Consider the following 21,801-nt stretch of genomic DNA (forward strand, 5'->3'; position numbering starts at 1 on the left):
AACGTGATAGTCCAAGCATAGCTCTATTCTTCTTTGGGAGACCTGAATAGCGTTCTCATCTTGTTTGCGTAGGGCCCAGGTCTCTGAGGCATATGTTAATGCAGGAAGAACAGTGGAATCAAAGAGATGTGCCCGGAGCCGGAGGTTCTTCGTCCTCTTAGCTATTTCTTCGACGTTCTTGAAGGCGTTCCAAGCCACTCTCTTTCTCCTGCGCAGCTCGGGTGCCAGGTCATTTGTCATGTTGACCTCTCGACCTAGGTACAAATAGCTGTTGCATTCGGAGATGGTCATTCCATTGAGAGCGAATGGGGCGTCAGGAACAAGGCTGTTTCTCATAAACATTGTCTTCGTAAGATTCAGCTGTAGTCCTACCTTTCCACACTCACGGTCAAAGTCGGCCAGCATTTGTGTCGCTTGGCTGATGTTTGGTGTTATTAAAACAATGTCATCAGCAAAGCGGAGGTGGTGTAGTTGCCGACCATCTATCTTCACTCCCATTCCTTCCCATTCCAGTCATCGCATGATGTTCTCGAGGGTGGCACTGAAGAGTTTCGGTGAAATGGTATCACCCTGCCGCACCCCTCTCTTGACATCAACGATCACTTCTTTGTAGAATGGTGAGATCCTGGTAGTGAATCCGCAATACAGCTCACGGAGGATCCTGATGTATTGGGCTTGAATGCCCTGATTGGCTAGGGCTTCAATGACCGCTTCCATCTCAACAGAATCAAAGGCCTTCTTTAAATCAATGAACGTTAAGCAGAGCGGCATCTTGAACTCCCGAGAAACCTCAATGAGCTTGGTTATCGTGTGGATATGGTCGATGGTGCTGAATCCTTTGCGGAACCCGGCTTGCTCGCATGGTTGTCCTTCATCTAGTGTTCTGCCAATCCTATTCAGGATGACTCGAGTGAACAACTTGTAGATGACAGACAATAGGCAGATCGGGCGATAGTTGCCAATGTCATGGATGTCTCCCTTCTTGAACAGTAGTACGGTCCTGCTGGTTTTCCATTGGGACGGAACCTTGCATTCAGACAGGTAGCGAGTGAAGAGCCGAGCCAGTGTATTGATGAGTACTGACGGCAGGTTCTTCAGGTGTTCAGGTCTGACCTTGTCTGGGCCGGGTGCTGTTTGCTTCTTTACCAACGAAATGGCGTGTCGGATTTCGGAAAGGAGAACGTTGGGAACGACATATCCATCCTGTGGAATTTGGTATGTCGGCAAGTGGACATGGCTATCAAAGAGATTTGAGTAGAAGTCATGGATAATCTTCTCCATTGCCGTTCTGGAGGATGTGATGGATCCATCAGGACGTCGGAGGGCAGTCATCTTGGTCTTATAGTTGGCGAAGGACAGACGGGCGTTACGAATACTTTTCCCGGCTTCTGCCGCATCTACCAGTACTTCTGCTCTTCTCTCTTTGAGGTCTTCCTTGATCGCATCTCTGCACTGCTTTGCAAGCTCGGACGTTAGCTTGCGGTTGCCTGAGGCATGCGCCAAACCACGCTGGCGAATTAGCTCAAGAGTTTTCCAAGATAGGCGACTTTTTGTGGCTATCTCTCTCTTGGCGTTCCTCGCACATTCATGGAGGTGCTGAACCAGTCGATCGTATTCCTCGTCAATGTTGTCAACAATGGCATCTTCCCATGTTGCCGCACTACTTCCACTACCCAGCCGTCGCCACACTCCAGGACGCTTTCCGGACCCGCGCGGCAGCTCCGGCCGAGACCCACGCACAACTGAAGATCCACAGAACAAGATAAGCGGAACTCTCTGAGACCTTGGACTCCAGGCTCGGCGGACCCAGGGACAGAGCTTCTCTGCTTGCTCCCACCACCACAGGTGACAAAGGGATTCTAATCAGGAGCCCCACCCTACCCTGCCCTGTCTGCTTCCATCAACCACCCAGGGATCGAATTGTGCACAGGAGACCCACCCTACCCAGATGAATGGAGGGAAAATTGGCATTAAATCTCACAGAAATTGTACAGCATGCTATCTGAGGTAAGATTAAATGCATGAATTTTTTTAATACACTTAAACAGGACCATTCCACTCCTGCCCCATTTTTAACATATGTTTGAAATTAAGCCTTACTAATGATAATAATCGAATCAAGTTACCATTAATGATTGAAAATTGCTATAATTCTAATAACTTTGCAGTTTCAAACATTGACCAAATTATTAATGCAGACGTTTTGCTGGTGTTTCTGTCAACTTTGGTAAAAGTAGTACTTGCGTGAATTAAGAGATTAATTATTTTCCTACCCATTATGCATTTCGAACTTTTAAACATGAGCTCTCTGGTTCTTCAAATAGCTAGATATGAATACCATTCAAATTTTATGGGTTGATTATTGTAGCACTATAGCACTGTCCTCCAGTTGTTCATCGAGCGGCACCAGTAATGTCTCCATTGTGAGACGTGTTGTTACTGTTTTTGGCATATCGAATCCACCATGGGGAGCTTGATAGGCTCTGCTGTGCGGGCAGGATACTCTCAGAAGACTGCCGGGCCCTCTGAGAAGGACAGAGGAATTGAACCCAGTCAGCCCAATGCAAGGCAAACGCCCTACCCCCTGTGTTATTGTTCCAGCCCAGGATTGATTATTATTGTTATTTATTTATAGAAACGTTACCTTTACTATACTTGATGCTCACTATGATAATATTTATACTTTAACATTTCTGTCACTGAACACTTTTAATTCTTGTAGTATTGATACCTTAATGGGCTGGAGCATTAGCACAAATTGTAGGGTGTTTGCCTTGCACACAGCCAATGCAAACAACCTAGGTTTGATTCCTCCGCCCATCTCTGAGAGCCCAGCAAGCTACTGAGAGTTTCTCGGCCGCAGGACAAAGCCTGGCAAGCTACCCTTACACATTCAATATGCCAAATACAGTAACTACTGTCACAATGGAGACTTTACTGGGCCCGCTCCAGCAATATCGATGAAAAATGGGATGACAGTGACAGTGACCTTAATGGGAATGTGTTCTTTCTAATAAAATTATTGAACAAAAAAAAAACTGTGAGTGATGTAATAAAGAGTCAAAAAAAACCAAAAATATAAAAATACACCAGATAATTATCCTGGAAGAATCAAGTTTTCTCAGCAGGACATTACACCACTGATATACCATTAGCAACCTGAAACTTTGCCATTTGGACCTGAAAAAGGTTCCAGAGGAAATAGATTGAGATATTTTTACATCAAGCCTCTTTCAATGTCAAGTTTAGTACACAATTTCACAAACAGAAATTATATCAGAGACTTGTTGTAAGGTCAGATAGATTGCTTTAGACTTTTAGAATTGTCATCTTTGTATTTCAAGTGTTAATTACCTATAACATACTCCTTGATTGTTTTAGAGAAGGTGCAGTTTAAAAACACCGCTGGGCCCTGAGCTTTAGTACAATGAGTAGGGCATTTGCTTTGCTTGTGGACAAATTCTTTTTCTCCATCTTTTGGTATGGTCATTTAGATTTTATATTTTCTTTTATTGATATGGAATACTATGTTTACTGGCTTGCAAATGGCAAATCATCTTTGCATCCCCGGAATGAATGCTACTTGGTCGTGGTGCATGATTTTTTTCCCCACGAGTTGTTATATTCTCTTCAATAGTATTTTGTTGAGAATCTTTGCATCTGTGTTCATCAGGATTATAGGTCTGTAACTTTCTTTTTTGTGGTGTTTCTGTCTGCCTTGGGTGTCAGGGGGATGTTTGTCTCATAGAAACCCTTTGGGAGTGTTTCTATTTCTTCACTTTTCAGAAAATGCTTGAAAAGAATTGGCAGTATTCTTTTGGGGTAACTATTTTGGGGGTTGATAAGAATTCACTAACAAATCCATCTGGGCCTGGAGTTTTGTTTGGGGGAAGACATTTCATTACCATTTCAATTCCTCAATAATTATAGGCCTATTACAGTAATCCATATCTTTTGTGTTATGGGAATCCAGCCTTAGGAGGTTATAGGAATCCAGGAATTTATCCATTTCTTCAAGGCATAAAGGTTTTCAAAGTAATCTTTGATGATCCTAAGGATAACTGTACGTTCTAATGTAATGCCCTCCTTTTTTCTCATTCAATCACTTATATATTTATTATTAGAGTAAATTAATAATAGTAATTAGTAAATTATTAGAGTTCTCGGTTTATCTACACTCCTCTCTCTTGTTTTAAGTCTTTCTAGTTCTTAATTGATTTTTTTTATTTTCTCAAAGAATCAGCTCTTGGTTTCGTTGATCTTTCAGATTTTGGGAGGATATTCCAACTGTTTTTTTACTCTATGCCACCTCTGTCTTTGTCTTCAGAGAGTTGAATCTGATGAGTCTGTGATAATTCTTAAGGATGCTCCTTGTAAGTAATTTTCTTCTTTGATCTTGCTGCTTTGGGTATTGTTGGTATCTTTATCTGTAGTTTTTTTCATTCTGATTAGGATGTGTTTTCCAGTAGTTTTATTAGGATTTCTTTTAGCTGGTATACTTAGGGCATTGGCACTATATTTCTGGCTTTGCCCTGGAGTCTTCTACCATACCTGGATACTCCTATATCTGGTCTTAAATCTTCAAACTGATATATGTAGATGCATTGTAACTTTTTCTGTGATAGCTTAAACCAAGGAGAATGATGTTTTGTTCTTTCTTTTTTTTCCTGAGACTTTCTGTCTAAGAAATATTTCAGGTCATTTCTTCAAAGAGTAAAAGCAAATAAGAATAGAAAGGTATCATGGATTGCTGTCGACCCAAGCTTCCTCACTTACCTCCCTGACGTGTCTGTGCTTCCTTCATTGTGCTACTTTGTTTTCCTTGAGAGAAAAGGGAGTAAGAGAAGGGAGGACCCCAGTCCACACAGGAGAGCCACGATGCCATCTTTCCAAGTAAAATAAAATGGTGAGCAACTTCCCTCAAATGAGATAGATGAGCAATTGTTTCTTTCTTCCTAGACAGTTGTTGGCTCCCTGGAGGAGCTCCCCACCTCTTAATTGTGTCCTAGACTGTCACACCCAACCGTGGCAACACTGTTCTCTTCATGCCCTTTCCGAGCAGAAGCAGTTACTTCCTTCTTCTATCAGAACTTTTCTCTCAGATATTACCTTTCCTGTTTATGCTTAACTTTATCGTCTTTTAAGAGACACCGCAGGTTTTGTCTCAGTTTAGAAAACCTGGTTCCTAAGATAATTCATAAAGCCGAAGCCAGCCTAGTTGCAGGGAGAGCATGGCATAGCCCCTCCTAGTCATAACGAAAGGAAAGAGCACCCTTATGAACTAGAGTGTAGGCAAAGAAACAGACTGAGTTGTTTCGAGTCTTTCATTTATGAACAGTTTGTGTCAGGTCTGAAGTTTATGAATAAGCTATGCATGAACAAATCAAATGGGTATAATCGAAGGATTTTAGAACTGAACAATGGTGAACTCCATCCAAGTTATACCCATATGTGCTACAGATAGATCAAACTTACAATATAATGTGGTTCATATATTCTTTTCCTTTGCCAATCCCCTCTTTGTTGCTGTCTGCTGGAGCAGGGGCTGTAGAGTTTAGTTAGACTAAAGGAGTGACTGGGAGTGAGGGCTGCTGATTTGTGTTTCTGTGTCTTGGGCCGTGCCTTCCTTTTGAAGGGCCAAATTGGCAGACACTTGTCTGCACAACGCTTCATGGAGGCAGGTCCCATTTCAGGTGGTAACCTGGAGAGGGTTGCTCAGAACTCTTTTTCTATTGTCCCTTTGGTGCGGTGCAGCCCAGGCAGAGCTCCCAGCATTCTCCAGGTGGGCTTGATCAGGGTCAGGGGCTAGTGCTACCACGCTGGGCTTTGCTTCTCCTCTTCAGACACCTTGATGCACCTGTTGTCTGGTTTTCCCATCCTGAACACACCTTCTCACACTTTTCTGTAGGGAGAAGCATGGATCACCCTCGCTGATGCCGTCTGTGTTGCAGGTGAGGCCTCAGCTCAAGCCCCAAGTGATGACTCTCCTCAATATTCGGGGTCTTAGAGCCAATCAGTGGGGAACAGAACAAGAAACTTTTCATCCAGATAGTCTCTTCTTCATCTGGAGATTCCTCACTGGCCAGGCTGACTGATTAAAGTACAGCTTTTGTAAAAAGATAATCATGACTTAGGGAGTTAAGGAGCCCTAAGGATACTAGAGCAATTTAAGCTTTATTTTAAATGTTGTGATTTTGCTAAATGAGCTTGTGTTAGGTGGAATCCTGAGTAGGGTGTGGACCATGAACCAACTTCATTAGAGAAGTGGACTCTGTAAATGTGGCGGTACGGGTGCTGGAACAGTTGGATGGGTAAGTGGACGTATTAAGACAGGGAGAGGAAAACACCCTGGCACATCCTGGGAAAACGCCTTTACAGGGCTGTAGGGGTGAAACACTCTGCGGATTCCTGGATTATGGGCAGTTGAAAACAAAAGCAATGGGGGTTTTGGTTTTTTTGTGGTGTGCTTTATCGAAGAGGCCAGCTGGGGAAGCAACTCAGAAGCAGGAGTCTTCATAGCTAGGGTCCTAGAAAGTCGCATGCAGAACTTTTTACTAGGACATTTACTTTGGAAAGAAAGGGTCCTGTTAGTTCAGTGCACGTGCTGTGCCCCTTAGAACACAGATGAGGCATTGGTCCAAAATGGTTTGTTGAAGCTCTCAACATCCCATTTCATTCATTTTTTCTTCCTTTGTTTTTTGGCCACAACTAATAAAGCTTGAGGGTTGTTCCCAGCCCAGAGTAAACTAAATATCTGTTACCTCTCGGGGCTTTGGAGAATACTAGAGAATAAAATCTGGCCTCCTACATGCAAAGTGTGTTTTTCTCATCATTGAATCAATCATTGGCTATTGGCGTGCCTTCTTTGATCCTGTTCACTTCTGACCCCCATTTTTAGTTGCATTTTTTGTCTTTGCAAGTTGTACCAGTGAATTATAGCCTTTATTCAATGAGTGGTAGGCAAATATCTTCTCCCAGAATATGGGCTTTCTTAAGTATTTCAGTTTGATATAATTGCATTTCTTTATCTTTAGTTTGGCTCACCATACTTTTTGGAGACAAGGACCATTTTTGCTGTGTGCCACTCTCACTGTGTGTTATTTTTACATTTTTCCCTAATATTAAAGGATAATAAAAATTTTTGTATGCCATACCCAGGGAAACCACGCCAGACTTTTTTCACTCAGGGCACCCCAGTGTAAGTGGGTGAGAGCGCTCCCCACACCAAGGAACCCAGCCCTGGCAGCTGACCTCCACTATCCAACCGCTGCCAAGCTCCAGGTCGCCTTCAGACCGTGCAGCTGCTTCACATCATAAACACTCACTGCTGCTGTTATTTTACTTTTGTTATTTTATCTTTGAAAATCGACTTGAATCATTGAAAACATCTCTGGTCCTTATATGCAGAATTTCATACTTTCTGCAATGCATCTGCTGGATACTGGACCCGCTCAATCAAGGTCATTATTTATTTCTTTTCTGTGCCACACCCAGCGGTGCTGAGGACATACTCCTGGCTCTGAGATCATGGATCACTCACGGTAGAGCCCCAGGGACCTTATAGGGTGCCCGGGATCGAACCTGGGTTGGCTGCAAGCAAGGCAAGCTCCATGTGTGCTATACTGTCACTCGGGCCACTTAAAGATTTTAATCAATTTTCCGTTGACATTGTGAAAGTTGTGAGATTTGGTTGCAGTTTCCCAGCATGCATGGAAAAATACATGCATTATACATATATTATATGTACACTAATATTCCTATTCAGGTTTCTAATAATTTCTTACATAAAACCAAATCCATAAGGGTGACTGATTTTATGTTTCTTGGCAAAGAAACATTAGATGTTATGCTACATTGTTCAAAACTTATGATATAAAGCAAGGATTGTATGAAAAATCAATGTCTGAAATAATTCGGGATGGACAGTGAAGTCCGTTGAAAATAATACAACCAAAAGCAAATATTAGTTATAATAATAATTAGTGTACCTGAAACAAATAAATTATTGTAGAGTCATAAACTGAAAACTGAATAGAAAGGAAACAAAAAACAGCTGTTAGATAAAGAAATTCACACATCACTACAGAAAGTATACATTTGCACATATTTTTAATATTTTAGGGAAAAACAATATAATTTCAGAATTTAAATGTTATTGTTCTCTTAATAATATTATCCAATTTATCCAAAATTTATTGTCATTAACCAATAAGCAAAGAAAATGTATAGATCATTAAGCAAATGTGGATGATTCCTCATTGCAATTTCATTCAAATACTTTGTTTCTCTTCAGAGAGTAAAATGCAGTGGATTTCACTGTTAATAAACTTGTAAAATTCCAGCTTTTAAAGTAATTAATATATTTGAATGTAAGATTAAAAGTTCATTAATTTGATATTTTCTCGACTATGCATTAAATAAAGCTATCACTTTTGTGTTAAAAAAATTCCCAAGTTATATAAACTTTGGAGGACGTAGTGAGAACATCATTCACCAAGACAAAACTCTCATATTTTATTGACATCCCAAACATTCCTTAACCTTTTTTAGAGAAACATTAATAGAAACATATTACTCAATAGATGAACTATAACATAGTCCCCATTATCTCAGCCTACAGGCTCAAGTCCTTAAGTAATATCTCTCCATTGAATGTGAGCAAACCTGTGACTTACATCCCACAGACGAAGCAGACATGAAAAAAGGAAACAGGCCCACCTCATCACTGCGCTGCCCTCCTCTGCAGGTGTGTTGGGGAGCCAGGGAGCGTGTCCTTGTCCTGTGCCCTGAATGTCCCCCTTCCCTGCATCGCGCACCCACCACTGGGCAGCCGGAGGAGACTTTGGGAAACACCTGCCTGATTCTGCTAGACTGCCAGCCCACCTCATCTCCGAACCGCCCTCCTCTACAGGTTCTGAGGTTAGCAGTCCCTGGGACCGGCTGGGGGTGTGGCCTCCACTGTAAGGGGCGTGCCCTCCTCAAAAGTGGGCGTGGCCTTCTGTGTCACCACAGTTCTATTTTCCACTCCCAGCATTCTCGACTCACAACTTTTGTCACCCAATTCTGTGGAAAATTTCCCGGTTGCCTCAAATACAATACAACACTAATCCACTGACCTACTCAAATTCCAACAAAAGACCAGTGTATGCAAGAAGCTGTACAAGCCCAATATGAAAAAGCACCTCCTACAATGCTTCACTAGATGCCTGTCATAAGCCACAGAATAATGCCTGAGAGGAAGGACATGTCCTAGAAAAGGAGAAGGATGAACATCATCAACCAACCTTATTCAGGATCCGTTCCCACAATAAGAGGGAACAGTACTAGTGAATTCCAAGGTTTTACCTCTAGACAACTACAACAGCATGAAGAAACAGCACAAATCTCCACTACAAGGAGAAGATGAAGAAAAGAGTCCCAAATCCTCAACAGGGGTTACCCACAAATATGTTCTCTCGGATAAAGAATTCCGAGATGAAATGCTGAGGGTGTTCAAGAACTACTCGAAGAATCAATGGAGCAGACATCCAGAAAACTAGAGGAAGAAATGAAAGAAACAGTGGAACGGATAGTCGAGAAAATACAGGAAGAAATGAGAGCAGAAATAAAAAAGCTACAAAAAGAAGTGTCACAAATCAAGGATTCGGTAGATGAAATTAAAAACTCCGTGGGTGCCCTCAGCAATAGAATGACTACAGCCGAAGACAGGATCAGTGAGATTGAAGATAAGCAACAGAAATAAAAAAGCAATAGAAAACTAGCATGAAATTGTAAGGGAAAAGTATTTTTCAAGGGACGGTTTAACAGAGAAGATTTTCTTCCTTTTTTTAGATATATACTAAAAAAAGGTAACTAGGCTAAATATATGTTTCAATTGGTCCTGATTTAGTCAAAGTACACAATTAAATTAATTCCTGGTTGTTACATATAAGGTGAACTAGGAAGGTTTAGCACATTAAAAAAAATAGACTGTTGATTTTAAATGATGATTCCATAATCTACCACAAGCGTGTATGGTGGGTGCATTGTGCGTGGAGGGTAGGTAAGATAGAGAAAGGGCCAATATATTAATAATAGTTGGAAATGATCATGCTGGACAAGAACAGAGTGTTAAAACGTAGGTAAAGGGATACACACAATAACCTTCCATTGCCTGTACTGCAAACCACAATATCCAAAAGGGGAGACAGAGAGGGGAGAGAGAGAGTTTGAGAGATAGAGAGAGGAGAGAGAGAGTTGGGAGAGATAGATCCTGCTACAGAAGCAGGCTGTAAAGGTGGTGGTGGAGTGGGAGGCGGAGGAAAAGGAGCTGGGAATTAGTGGAAGAGAAATTGGGATATTAGTGCTGGGAAATGAACACTGGTGGAAGGCTGGGTGTTGGAACACTGTATTACTGAAACCCAATCATGAACAGCTTTGTAAATGGTCTCTCTCATGGTGATTCAATAAAAAAGAAAAGGCCCTCCCGTTGTTCATCAATTTGCTTGAGCGGGCCCAGTAACGTCTCCATTGGAGATTTTGTTGTTACTATGTATGGCATATTGAGTACATCACGGGTGGCTTGCCAGGCTCTGCTAGAACCTCCAAACAAGCTCTCAAAAAAAGAAAAAAACTGAAAAAAAAAACCCCAGAAAAACAAAACTACACTTCTAGTAAGAAACTCCAATTAAATAGTCATTCTATCAATTATTTGTCATTAAAAGTAGTTAACCGGGAAAATTCCAATAGTCAATACAAAATTTTTGTTCCCAATATTAATATGGCTATCTCTAAACAGAAGATGAAGTAGTTGCTATGTGCTATATTAGAAATTTTATGTGCTATATTAGAAATTTAATCCAAATAATTGAGTAGGATTATAGATCCTCTAATTTGAATTTTTCTAAGGGAATCATCCACATCTTCTCAGTGTTACTTCAAATAATTACCAGAAGAAAACTTCTAAGAAACTTTTTGCCTATATAAATTGAAACTGTAGAAATTTAAATAGGGAACATTAGTTTCAAATTGTGACTTTTTAAGGTTATTGTGATACTTTAAAGGACTGGAGCACAGGTTGGACGCCCTGGGGTTTGTTCCCTGAGCACTACTATAAGCAACCCCTTAGCACCGAGCTTGGAGTTGTCCTTTAGTACTGCTGAGTGGGTCACAAAACAAACAAATAAAACCAAACTATGATTTTTTCTCTGAAAATGAAAAGACAGTCATGAGAAGTCAAAGGATTATACAGTAACTCTCAGAAAAAGAATCAAAAGACTTTGGAAAAAAATTTTCTAATCAAATTTAATGTGCCAAACACAGTAACAACAAGCCTTATGAAGGAGACATTACTGGGCCCGCTCAAGCAAATCGATGAACAACGGGAGGACCATGCCGTGACCAAAATCAAATTTAAAGGAAGAACATTTGGAGACAGCTCAAAGGGTGGAGAACATACAATACATGCAGAATGACTGGGTTCAGTCCCCAGCATCACGTAATCCCCCAAGCACTTCAGGGAGCAACCCCAAGAACTGAGCAAGGAACAGCCTATGAACACTGCCAGGATGGCCCCACTAAAATGTAAGTAAGTAAAATAAAGGAAAGACATTTAGTACTCAGATGAAATAAAGGATATATGTGCACTGTTCAGCATGGGTTCATATCTGGGCCTACGTTTAGCTAGAAAATATTTTATGAGATAATTGGGTGATTCCCGGTCGTGTGACACCTTATTTTCTAGTTCTTACTCTGGGGAACACGGCAGGCTACCAAAAGTATCTCGCCCGCACAGCAGAGTCTGGCAAACTCCCCATGGCATATTCAATATGCCAAAAACCAGTAAAAATGATGAGTCTCATTCCCTTGACCCTGAAAGAGCCAGGAATGTGGCACTTTCTAAAATCTCAGGGCTAGGACAAAGGAGACTTTACTGGTGCTTGCTCGAGGAAATCGATGAACAAGAGGATAACAGTGATACAGTGATACAGTGAATTGGGTGATTGTTAATGTAATTTACAAAGATTATCAAGGCTAACTAAAAAAGACAAAAAGCAGATTATCACAGAACAAAATTCTTACACATTTTACTAACTACAAATTTCATAGCTTACATTCAATACTCATTTCACCACTAGATATATCCACACTAATTTAAAAGAGACCATTAATAAAAAAAGGTTAGCTGGCACAGGCTTCTCCCCCAAGTTTTTTCTTATATATCTTTGACCACAGGACTCTGTTTCACAGAACAATGGAAATACAGGTGAGGTCATCTAAGAAGAACTTACTGGGGTAAATATGTCAGTCTGTAATTGATGAAGAAAATACAGCACAGATTTGAACATGGCATAAAACTCCAAGTCCAGCCCTGACCGTTATAAACCTTAATGATAAATTTTTAAGAGACTAAGTGTAAATCCATGCTTCTATTTAAAATCCAAGGTCATTATGCAAAATACAATTCAATTTTATAACATCATGTCAGAATTCTGAGAAAATGCCAAGGAGTGATTAATGAGTACACAAAGTCCCTGTTCCACATATCATAAACAAGCCCTGAGCAGAGTGCATCTATATGCCGACTAGCTGTGGGCATTATTGTCACCACCTATTCCAGAAGGTCAAGAGGGGCTCTGGTTGAACAAGAAAGGCAAGTCATCATTGCAATAAATACAGCATGGCTGCAGATCAGAAGAAGTACTCTTTCTGGCTTTCAGTGACTGAACTTTGCAGGTTGGGCTCACTTTTCAGAGCAGTCTCAGCATTGTCTCCATTCGGAGGAATTTTTGTCTCATTTTTCTGATGTGACCATCTCTGTTGGTAAATACATATCACTATGCCAGTGAGGCAGATCAAGATAAATATCACAACTGCTATCACTCCTAGAAAGAGAAGAATGTTAAAAATACAAATTCAGAACCTACATTTTAAAAATCAAATAGACTGTCTTAACATAATTTATATCAAAGTGCTTATATCTATATAATAATTTATATGAGCATATATATCCATAAACAAAGTCATATAAAACTAAGTTCACTTGTAAATCCATACTTTTAGATGTATCTAAAGTTTTAAACCTTTATCCAAAAGACATATGATTATTGAATTTATACTAATTTATACTAATGCTTCACCCTTAGATACAAAAGTGTGACTTTTTAGAGAAGGCTCATTCTTCGTGCTAACAAGCAAGCAGGCATTGGTTATTTTAAAAGTAAAGGTAAAGGTAAAGGCCCTCCCGTTGTTCGTCAATTTGCTCGAGCGGGTCCAGTAACGTCTCCATTGGAGACTTTGTTGTTACTGTGTCTGGCATATCGAATACTCCCGGTAGCTTGCCGGGCTCTCCGAGAGGGGCGGAGGAATCAAACTCCGGTCTGCCATGTTGGCTGCATGCAAGGCAAACGCCCTACCGCTGTGCTATCGCTCCAGTATGATGTGAATAAAGGTAAAAAAGGTAAAGGCCTGGCAAGCTCCCCGTGACATATTCGATATGCCAAACACAGTAACAACAAAGTCTCCAATGGAGACGTTACTGTGCCCGCTCGAGCAAATGATGTAAATATTCTCATAATATTCTCATAATAGTACTGGTGCTGTACTATTGGAACTGCTGTAGTATAACATGTGTATCTTGTATCTGTATGAGGCCAAGGGGTGTCTTAATGGATCTGTATCCATGGAGACCAATATTTTTCTCCCCTTCTATTGCTTATATGCAGGGCTTATGTCTTGTCTCTAATGAATAAAATATAGCACATAAGTAATATACTTCATTATATGTACAGGAGCAATAGCACAGCGGTAGGGCATTTGCCTTGCACGCGGCCAACATGGCTGACCCGAGTTCGATTCCTCTGCCCCTCTCAGAGAACCCGGCAAGCTACCGAGAGTATCTCGCCCACACGGCGGAGCCTGGCAAGCTACCCGTGACGTATTCGATATGCCAGACACAGTAACAACAAAGTCTCCAATGGAGACATTACTGGGCCCGCTCGAGCAAATCGATGAACAACGGGAGGACCGTGACAGTGACAGTGACTACCAGATACATTAACATGGTGTTCTAGCATTGTCTCACTGGAGACTCTCCTTCTGAAGACTGATAGGTGGCAAATATTCATGCTGGGAGAAAGGATGTGGCAAGGAGAGGCTGAAAGATTCAGAGTGCCAAATGCAAGCTCTTGACAGCAGCCAGAAATAAAATCTAGATTTTAAAACTTTGATTTGTTCAGCCTTCTAACTTTATGATACTTAATGCTGTCACTGACCAGAAGATTCAGCTAAGCTATGACCAAATTCCTAGTCAACAGAAAATGTGATATAATAAATGTGGGTTGCATTACATAGATAGAAGGGTAAAAATTCATCATACATCAACAGATAATAGATAATATGATAGTCTATTTGCAGAAATATTGATAGTTATATGTCAATTATTTGACATATCTTAATGGAAATGTTTTTAAGAATTGAAAATCTTGGCTATGATAGTGATCCTCAATATTAATTGCACAGCAGAGTGAGAATATTGGGGTGGAATTCCTGGATAGAAGTATTATTTTTAAAAAATCACTTATAACTGCATTAGTGATATTAAAATTTCCAAGCTATTAACATTAAACTGCTAACTGAAAATGTCATATTGGTATAGAACGGATATTCAATCTATATCAAATCAAGATATAAAAAAGCTCTAGTCAACATACTTTTATGAGGCTTGATAGTAATCATAGGTTAATGACATAATACTATAAAATATGTTACTGCTTAACTACATGATTCAAAATTTATATTATATACTTAGTTTCTTTAGTAAATTATCCTAAAATAGTATATGGTAATGTAATAATAGACTTCAATGTAAGTAGAATACAACAGACCCAAAGTTCTTTGGGTGAAGTTTGGGTAGACTATGTTTTAGGTAAACTCCATTTAAATGGAGATACTGCAGTGTTATTTAAAAAAAAAACAGTAACAATTATAAGATTCCTTGATTATACACTTGTCACCATATAATAAAACATCTAGGATTTTATGTATATGATTGACTACTTTTCATGTTTTGAGGATACAACCAATGGTGCTCAGGGCTTACTTTGACTCTGTGTTTGGGGAAAACTATTGGCAGTGCTTGGGGGACCATTTGGGATGCCAAGGATCAAATTCAGGTCAGCCATGAACAATGCAAACATCCTATCTGCTGTTCTGTCTCTCTGGCCGTGGTTGATCAGTTTGTTTGTTTTGTGAGGTTAAATAGGATTCTAAAATAACCTTTCTTCATTCACTAGCTGGAAAGGATGAGATAATTGGCAAAAATGCATCTGATTCCCTCCATTACCTTCCTATCAGCAACTCCAGTGTAATGTGCTTTTGACAAGTTTATTTGCCCATATACAATATTAGTAATCCTTTGTGTTCTTTGATTTACCAGGTTTGAAGATAGTTAAAGCTAATCCTTCTTTCCTGTAACATTTTATTTTCTATACCATTCTTACCTTTCAATGAGAGAAAACAATAACGTGCAAAATGTAGAAAAATCCACTCACTGATAACATCCCTTAAGCATTAAGTGTAATCTATTAGCAATTACACAAATACTTGGATTTGACAAGGAAATGATCTCAGTAGCCAAGACACTAGGGAACAATCCGTGACTCCACTGCACAGATGTGTGGCAGATAGCAAGAGGACCCAGGAATATTGATCTGGGTTGTTACATTCTCAAGAGCTTCCTTGATCTCATTCTTCATTCCGTCTGTCAAGATACAAGTAAGATTCCTCAGGGAAACAACACTGGTGAGACTTAATTTTTCATATCCAGCCAATGATATTTAGATAAAAGCAATGAAGTTCTAGGGACCATGTCTTTTGTTCTATCATACATTTGACTACTATCTGTGTTCTTCCTAGTAAGTGGGTACCAACTCTGAGGATATTGTGCAACTTTATCATCTTGGATTACTATTCTGAAGACACAAATCACATTGTCTTAAATTGGCTTTTACATTATAGTCGAGTCATTTCTTTACAAATCAACTAGAGGTTCAGAGAGATAATGCAATAGGTAGGGCACTTGCCTGCACGTAGCCAAACCAGATTTGAATCCCACATTTCCATATAGTCTCCTGAGCCCTGCCAAGAACGATCCCAGAGTTTGGAGCCAGGAATTCATCCTCAGCACTGCTGTGTGACCCCAAAACCAAATGAACAAGTAAACAATGTTTCAAGGTTTAATTCAGATTTTAACATGAAAGGAATCCCTTGAAGTGTACATTATAAGTAAGATACTTTTTATTCTTAGAATTATGTAATTGGGATTCCATACTACACTCACTGCAAAAAATAAAAGATGTTGATATAGGAATCAAAACATGAACATTCCAGCATGTTTGCTAACACATTAAAAAAAGTCTGAATACTATGCCAATTTTGGGGAAAATATTGGTGTCCAGAAGAAAGTAAGCAAAATGAGGAGATCCATTCTGAGCTGGTGTCCAGTCTGACTAAACAGTGGGCACTCAGCCAGATGACCCAGCCTGGGCGCAATTATCTTACTGTGGACAGCTATCAAATGGAGAACAATTTACTTCCTACTCAGCAGAGTTTATAAGGAACTAGCATTTCAGTAATGTCCTTAAAAGAGTGTATGTGTTCTTTGTATGGTAAGTAGGGAGAATTGAAGGAAAATTGAATATTTATTTTTCAGACCAGAGAAAAGTCTATTTCAAGAACATATTTATATATTTACATTGAGTTTTTACTTCTTCAAATATACATAACCTAATATAAAATGAATCCAGGACAATATATTTATATGTACTATATGTATGTGTGTGAGATATCAAACCTATCTGAAAAGGAATTACAGGTGGGGCCAGTCCCACAATCCTAGTGATTCTTGCTGCATTGGTGAGGGCCAACCAGCTTTTTGCTTTCTGCCTGTGGCCACCAAACCACACCCTTGCGATCAGCAAAGGGTATAGAATGCAAGGCCATGCCTATGCCAGGAATAACCACTTGAGCTACATTCCTGGTCCTAGTTACGTATTTTCACACTTAAGAAAATTACTACTTGGGGCCTGAGTGATAGTACGGTGAGTAGGGTATTTGCCTTGCATTTGGCTTTCCTATGTTTGATCCTCAGCATCCCATTTGGTTCCCTGAATACTGCCAGAGTAATTTGTGAGTGGAGAGCCAGGAGTAATCCCTGAGCATCATCAGGTGTGACCCAAAAAAACAAAAAAGAAAGAAAATTGCTGCTCGCATAGTTTAGCTCTTTGTCTTGATATATACTTTAGTTTTAATCTAATTTCAAAATGTTTTAGGTCAATAGACTGAGATGTGTAAGACTCTATGTCAAATCAAACAAATAAAAATAAATACCTCTTAAATAAATACATGCTGAGAAATATTTAAATATAAATGGCAACTTGCAAATGCAACCATGCTCCTTATTTTAGTGTCTTTCAGTATCCTTCATTAGGATCTTCAGGCGAAGGCAAGGCCGAGGGCCTCTGATACACCAGTGATGCAGAGAAGTGGTATTGCTCTATAGACAAACCACACACCCAACGAGTCTGAAAACATGAGATCCAAACTACAACAACCCGGCCTAACAATGTGCCTGGCAAGGAGGCCATCTGTAGGTAACCTGGGGACACTGGTGAGGGAAGGGGATTCTGGTGGGGGCATGGGGATAGGGCCATGCTGGAACCCTGCTTGTCTAAACATCAACTATGAATATCTTTGGAAACCGTGTCATTTTAACACAATCTTTAAAAAAGAAAGATTTCCTTCTTCTAGCATGTCCAGAGGAGCTGGGTTGCTACATAACATTCCTGCGTGAAACAAATCCTTATGGCCTGCTATGGTCCTTGCAGGATGGGACCCGTTCTTCCCAGCTAGGTGCAGGGTTATTCTGACTTGGGGAACAACGGGAGGCGTGGTCATTCTAGGCCTCCTTACCTCCAATGACCGCGGAATCAGGTCTGTCCGCATTAACTAGGGGCTCTCCCTCATCTGTGGTTCCTGAACGACCTACAGCAGAAAAAGGGATAATGACCGAGGCGAGAGGAAAGGAGGGCTTCTGAGAGGGGGAAACCCACATTTAAAACAGAAGCACTGCAAAGGATGCGGACAGCCACGCAGAGGAGGGAGGCGAGGCTGCAGAGCGGTCAGGAAGGTGCGGAGGGACAGAGCCCAGGGGCTACAGGCCGACCACCGTGGCGCACGCACCTGGGCGGAGGGTACGCACCTGCACCGCCGGCGAGCGGGGTGGCCTGGCGTGCAGGGGCGCCGGACCCCGAGCGCCCAGCACAGCCGGACACTGCGCTCACGTGGCCTCGGACCCTGACCCGGGCAGGGGCTGCGGGGCGTAGCGCCGCCTTCAGGGGAGCCGCTGGCCCGAAGCGCACCGCCGACAGGCAGCCGGTGAAGCCGCTTCTTCCCGCGCGGAGCGTGTCGGCGTCTGCTCCGGGGGCGTCTGCAAGAGGAGGAGCGGGAGACCTTAGGGAACAGGGCCTGGGACACGAGGACGCGCGGGCACGGAGGAGGGACAGCGTGCACCTGCACCGCGGGCATCAGGTCGCCCCGCACCCTCTGCCCTTTCTCCTTGGGACCGGTGAGCAACCAGATTAAGGAGAGCGCACTGCAGCTCCCGCCTGCAAGCTCAGGGACGCCAGAACGGTTCCTCTGCCACTTTTCCTTTGTTAGTTTTATTTTGTTTTGCTTGGGGTGTAGTGGAGGGAGTTCCCAGCTAGCTGTGCTCGGCTCTTGGAGCCACATTCCACGGTGATCACCGCTTTTTCCTGGCTCTGTGTTCAGACATCCATCTTGGCAGAGCTGAAGAGTAATTTGGCGTTGTGCTCAGGGATTACTCCTGGGAGTTCTCAGAGATTGCTCCTGCCAGTGCTCAGTGCTTACTCCTGCTACTGCTTCAAGCTTACTCCTGGTTCTGGGCTCAGGGATCAGATGAGGTCTCAGGATCAAACCTGATTGGCTGCATGCAAGCCAAGTGACTCACCTGCTACACTCCCTCTCTGGCCTTGCCACTTGGTTCTTTAAAAGTCATCATTCAAATAATTTGATCAGGACGTGTGGCCCATAATCTAGGTACTGGACAGTGAGCGTACTGTGTTTGGGGGTGACAGGACTATGGCTCCCATCCCCAGGAAAGCCAACAGGCCTGTGAACACAGAATTCAGGACTGTCCACATGGCCCAACCTCACAGTGCTTGGGCGACAGAACCTACTCTTCTCAAATCATCTGTCTTCACGGTGGATGCTGTGTTTTATTCCTGTCCCCCCAGAGCATTGATAGTTCTTGGCTTACTTATATACCATATATGTATGTCTGATGTACATCACAATACAATATATGCATGTCTGATATACACCATACATACATTATATACATGTCTGACATACATCGTACATATAATATATACATTAGATTCACTGCAGAAACTTAGAGCCCCTAATCTTTGGGGGACAATTTTGCTATTGAAGTCTTTTCCCTTTTCCCTTTGATTTTACTTTCTTTTTGGTTTTGGGATGCTAGGGACTACCCTCAAGCCACTTTTAATGCAATGTGGGGAACCACCTCATATTAATAAGTGGTATGCAATAGCTGAAGCAAAAAATAAATAAAAGCACTAAGGTCTTCACTTTGTCTTCACTGTCACTGTCACTGTCCTCTAGTTGTTCTCATCGATTTGCTCGAGCCGGCCCAGTAATGTCTCCATTGTGAAACTTGTTGTTACTGGTTTTGGCATATCTAATACGTCACGGATAGCTTGCCAGGATTGGCCATGTGGGCGAGATACTCTCAGTAGCTTGCCAGGCTCTCGAGAAGGGCAGAGGAATCAAAGCCGGCTCGTCCAGTCCAGCCGCTTGCAAGGCAAACACCCTACCGCTGTGCTATCGCTCCAGCACCTTTGTCTTAGCTGTCACTGTCACTGTCCTCCCATTGTTCATTGATTTGCTCGAGCGGGCCCAGTAATGTCTCCATTTTGAGATTTGTTGTTACTGTGTTTGGCATATTGAATATGTCATGGTAGCTTGCCAGGTTTTGCCGTGCTGGCAAGATACTCTTGGTAGCTTGCCGGGCACTCTGAGAGGGGTAGAGGAATTGAACCTGGGTTTGCCAGGTTGGCCACGTGCAAGGCAAATGCCCTACCAGCTGAATTTAATTGAACATGATCATAATCAGAGGTGCCCTCATTGTCACTAAAGTAGGTCCAATGTACTGAATACTTTGCTGAAGGGTGGCAGAACCCCTAAACACAGCACTTTGCCATTAGGATTACGCTGAGGTAGAGGCATTGGAAGAACAGCTGATTCGCAAAGGTTATTCAGGCCTCCTTTTTCTTCTTGATACCAGAAGATGAAACTTCTATGTGGAAACTTTGCTCCTCAAACTAGCAAGAAAGGAACATTACCACCAGAGCTGGAGATTCAAGTTCAGAATGTCTGGAGAAGCAAACTGTGTCATACAAACTCTTATCTTCTTTACAATATATTTCAGCTACTCTTTTGTAATCACTACATTTTGTTCAACTTAATATACTAACAGGTGGGCCTATCTGCTTTGCCATCTTCATTTTCCTAACGAGGAATCTAGTACACATTATTTTTTTTAAATCAAGGTAATCTATCTTATATCAATTTAATTCTCATAACAAAGAAGGAAGGAGTAAAATATTGCATACTACAAACTCATGGATTGAATTTCTTAAATCATATTATAAATGTAACATTCATTCCTATTGAACTCATCTAATTATTTCATTCTTGTTCTTGAAAGGCAAATATTTGATATCCATATTTCTTCTGACTTGGAAAATTTCATTATGTTCTGTTGTTTGAAAAAAATAATCTAACTTTAAGACGCATTTAAGGCAAATGTGCTGAAAGTCAAATGGGCTTACACATTCTGTTCAGTGATAATTTTAATGTTGCAAGCATAAGTGCTGACCATGTAAAGCATCTCCAAAAACAACTAAAATTAGTGCAGGATAATGATCATATATCGCTACTATAATGATAAACATTGCTCTGAAATTGTTTTATTAAATTGATTATATTTAGATATATTTCAAACTAACAAAATAATTTTGGTTCAAATCAACTAAATGATTATAAATTTTAATAATTCTTTAGCAATCTATTTTTAAAATTTTACATTCAGACAATACATATATTTCTTAAACAAGGACATCTTTACTGTTATAAACTTGACAGACTACCAGGAAGAAGTAAATTTCAAAAATAATAGCAATACAGAAGTTTTGCAAGTCTAAAATACTAAAGAAGAGGAAGAAGAAAACCAATTAAAATCTTAGTCTCAAAAGAGAGTTTTAGGGAAAGTTTATTTTCCTGATCAAATATAGACATGAATACAACAAATGCTGAGGTAACAGAGTGAATTACTTGTCTTAATAGTATTATAGCACTGTCCTCCCTTTGTTCATCAATTTGTTCAAGCAGGCACCAGTAACGCCTCCATTTTGAGACTTGTTGTTACTGTTTTTGGCATAACAGGAAGCTTGCCAGCTCTGCTGTGCGGACAGGATACTCTTGGTAGCTTGCTAGGCTCTCCAAGAGGGATGGAGGAATCGAACCAGGGCCAGTCATGTGCAAGGAAAATGCCCTACCCGCTGTGCTATTGCTCCAGCCCACTTGTCTTAATAAATAAGAATAATTTAGTGAAATTTACTTTTTAAAGACCACCAACCTACATCTCTGTAGGTAGTGCCGTTACTACAGGATGTTGGTTCTGCGACATTTCGCATTATATTTTCCTCTATTTCAGGAATT

General features: G+C 41.0%; 1 protein-coding gene across 1 annotated transcript in view; it reads right to left on the reverse strand.

Moving 5' to 3' along the window:
• Positions 1–12,669: 12,669 nt before the first annotated feature.
• The window catches only part of LOC130034976 (contactin-associated protein-like 3), a 104,195-nt gene continuing 95,063 nt past the window's right edge, over positions 12,670–21,801 (reverse strand). Inside the window, exons 17-19 of the mRNA XM_056126471.1 lie at positions 18,239–18,466; positions 17,950–18,021; positions 12,670–12,863 (exon numbers count right to left, since the gene is read on the reverse strand). Of these exons, the coding sequence (XP_055982446.1) occupies positions 12,670–12,863; positions 17,950–18,021; positions 18,239–18,466 (494 nt within the window). The remainder of the gene's footprint in view (positions 12,864–17,949; positions 18,022–18,238; positions 18,467–21,801) is intronic.

The sequence above is a fragment of the Sorex fumeus genome, unplaced genomic scaffold (genome assembly GCF_029834395.1).
Source record: "Sorex fumeus unplaced genomic scaffold, SorFum_2.1 ptg000063l, whole genome shotgun sequence".
Taxonomy (NCBI): Eukaryota; Metazoa; Chordata; class Mammalia; order Eulipotyphla; family Soricidae; genus Sorex; species Sorex fumeus.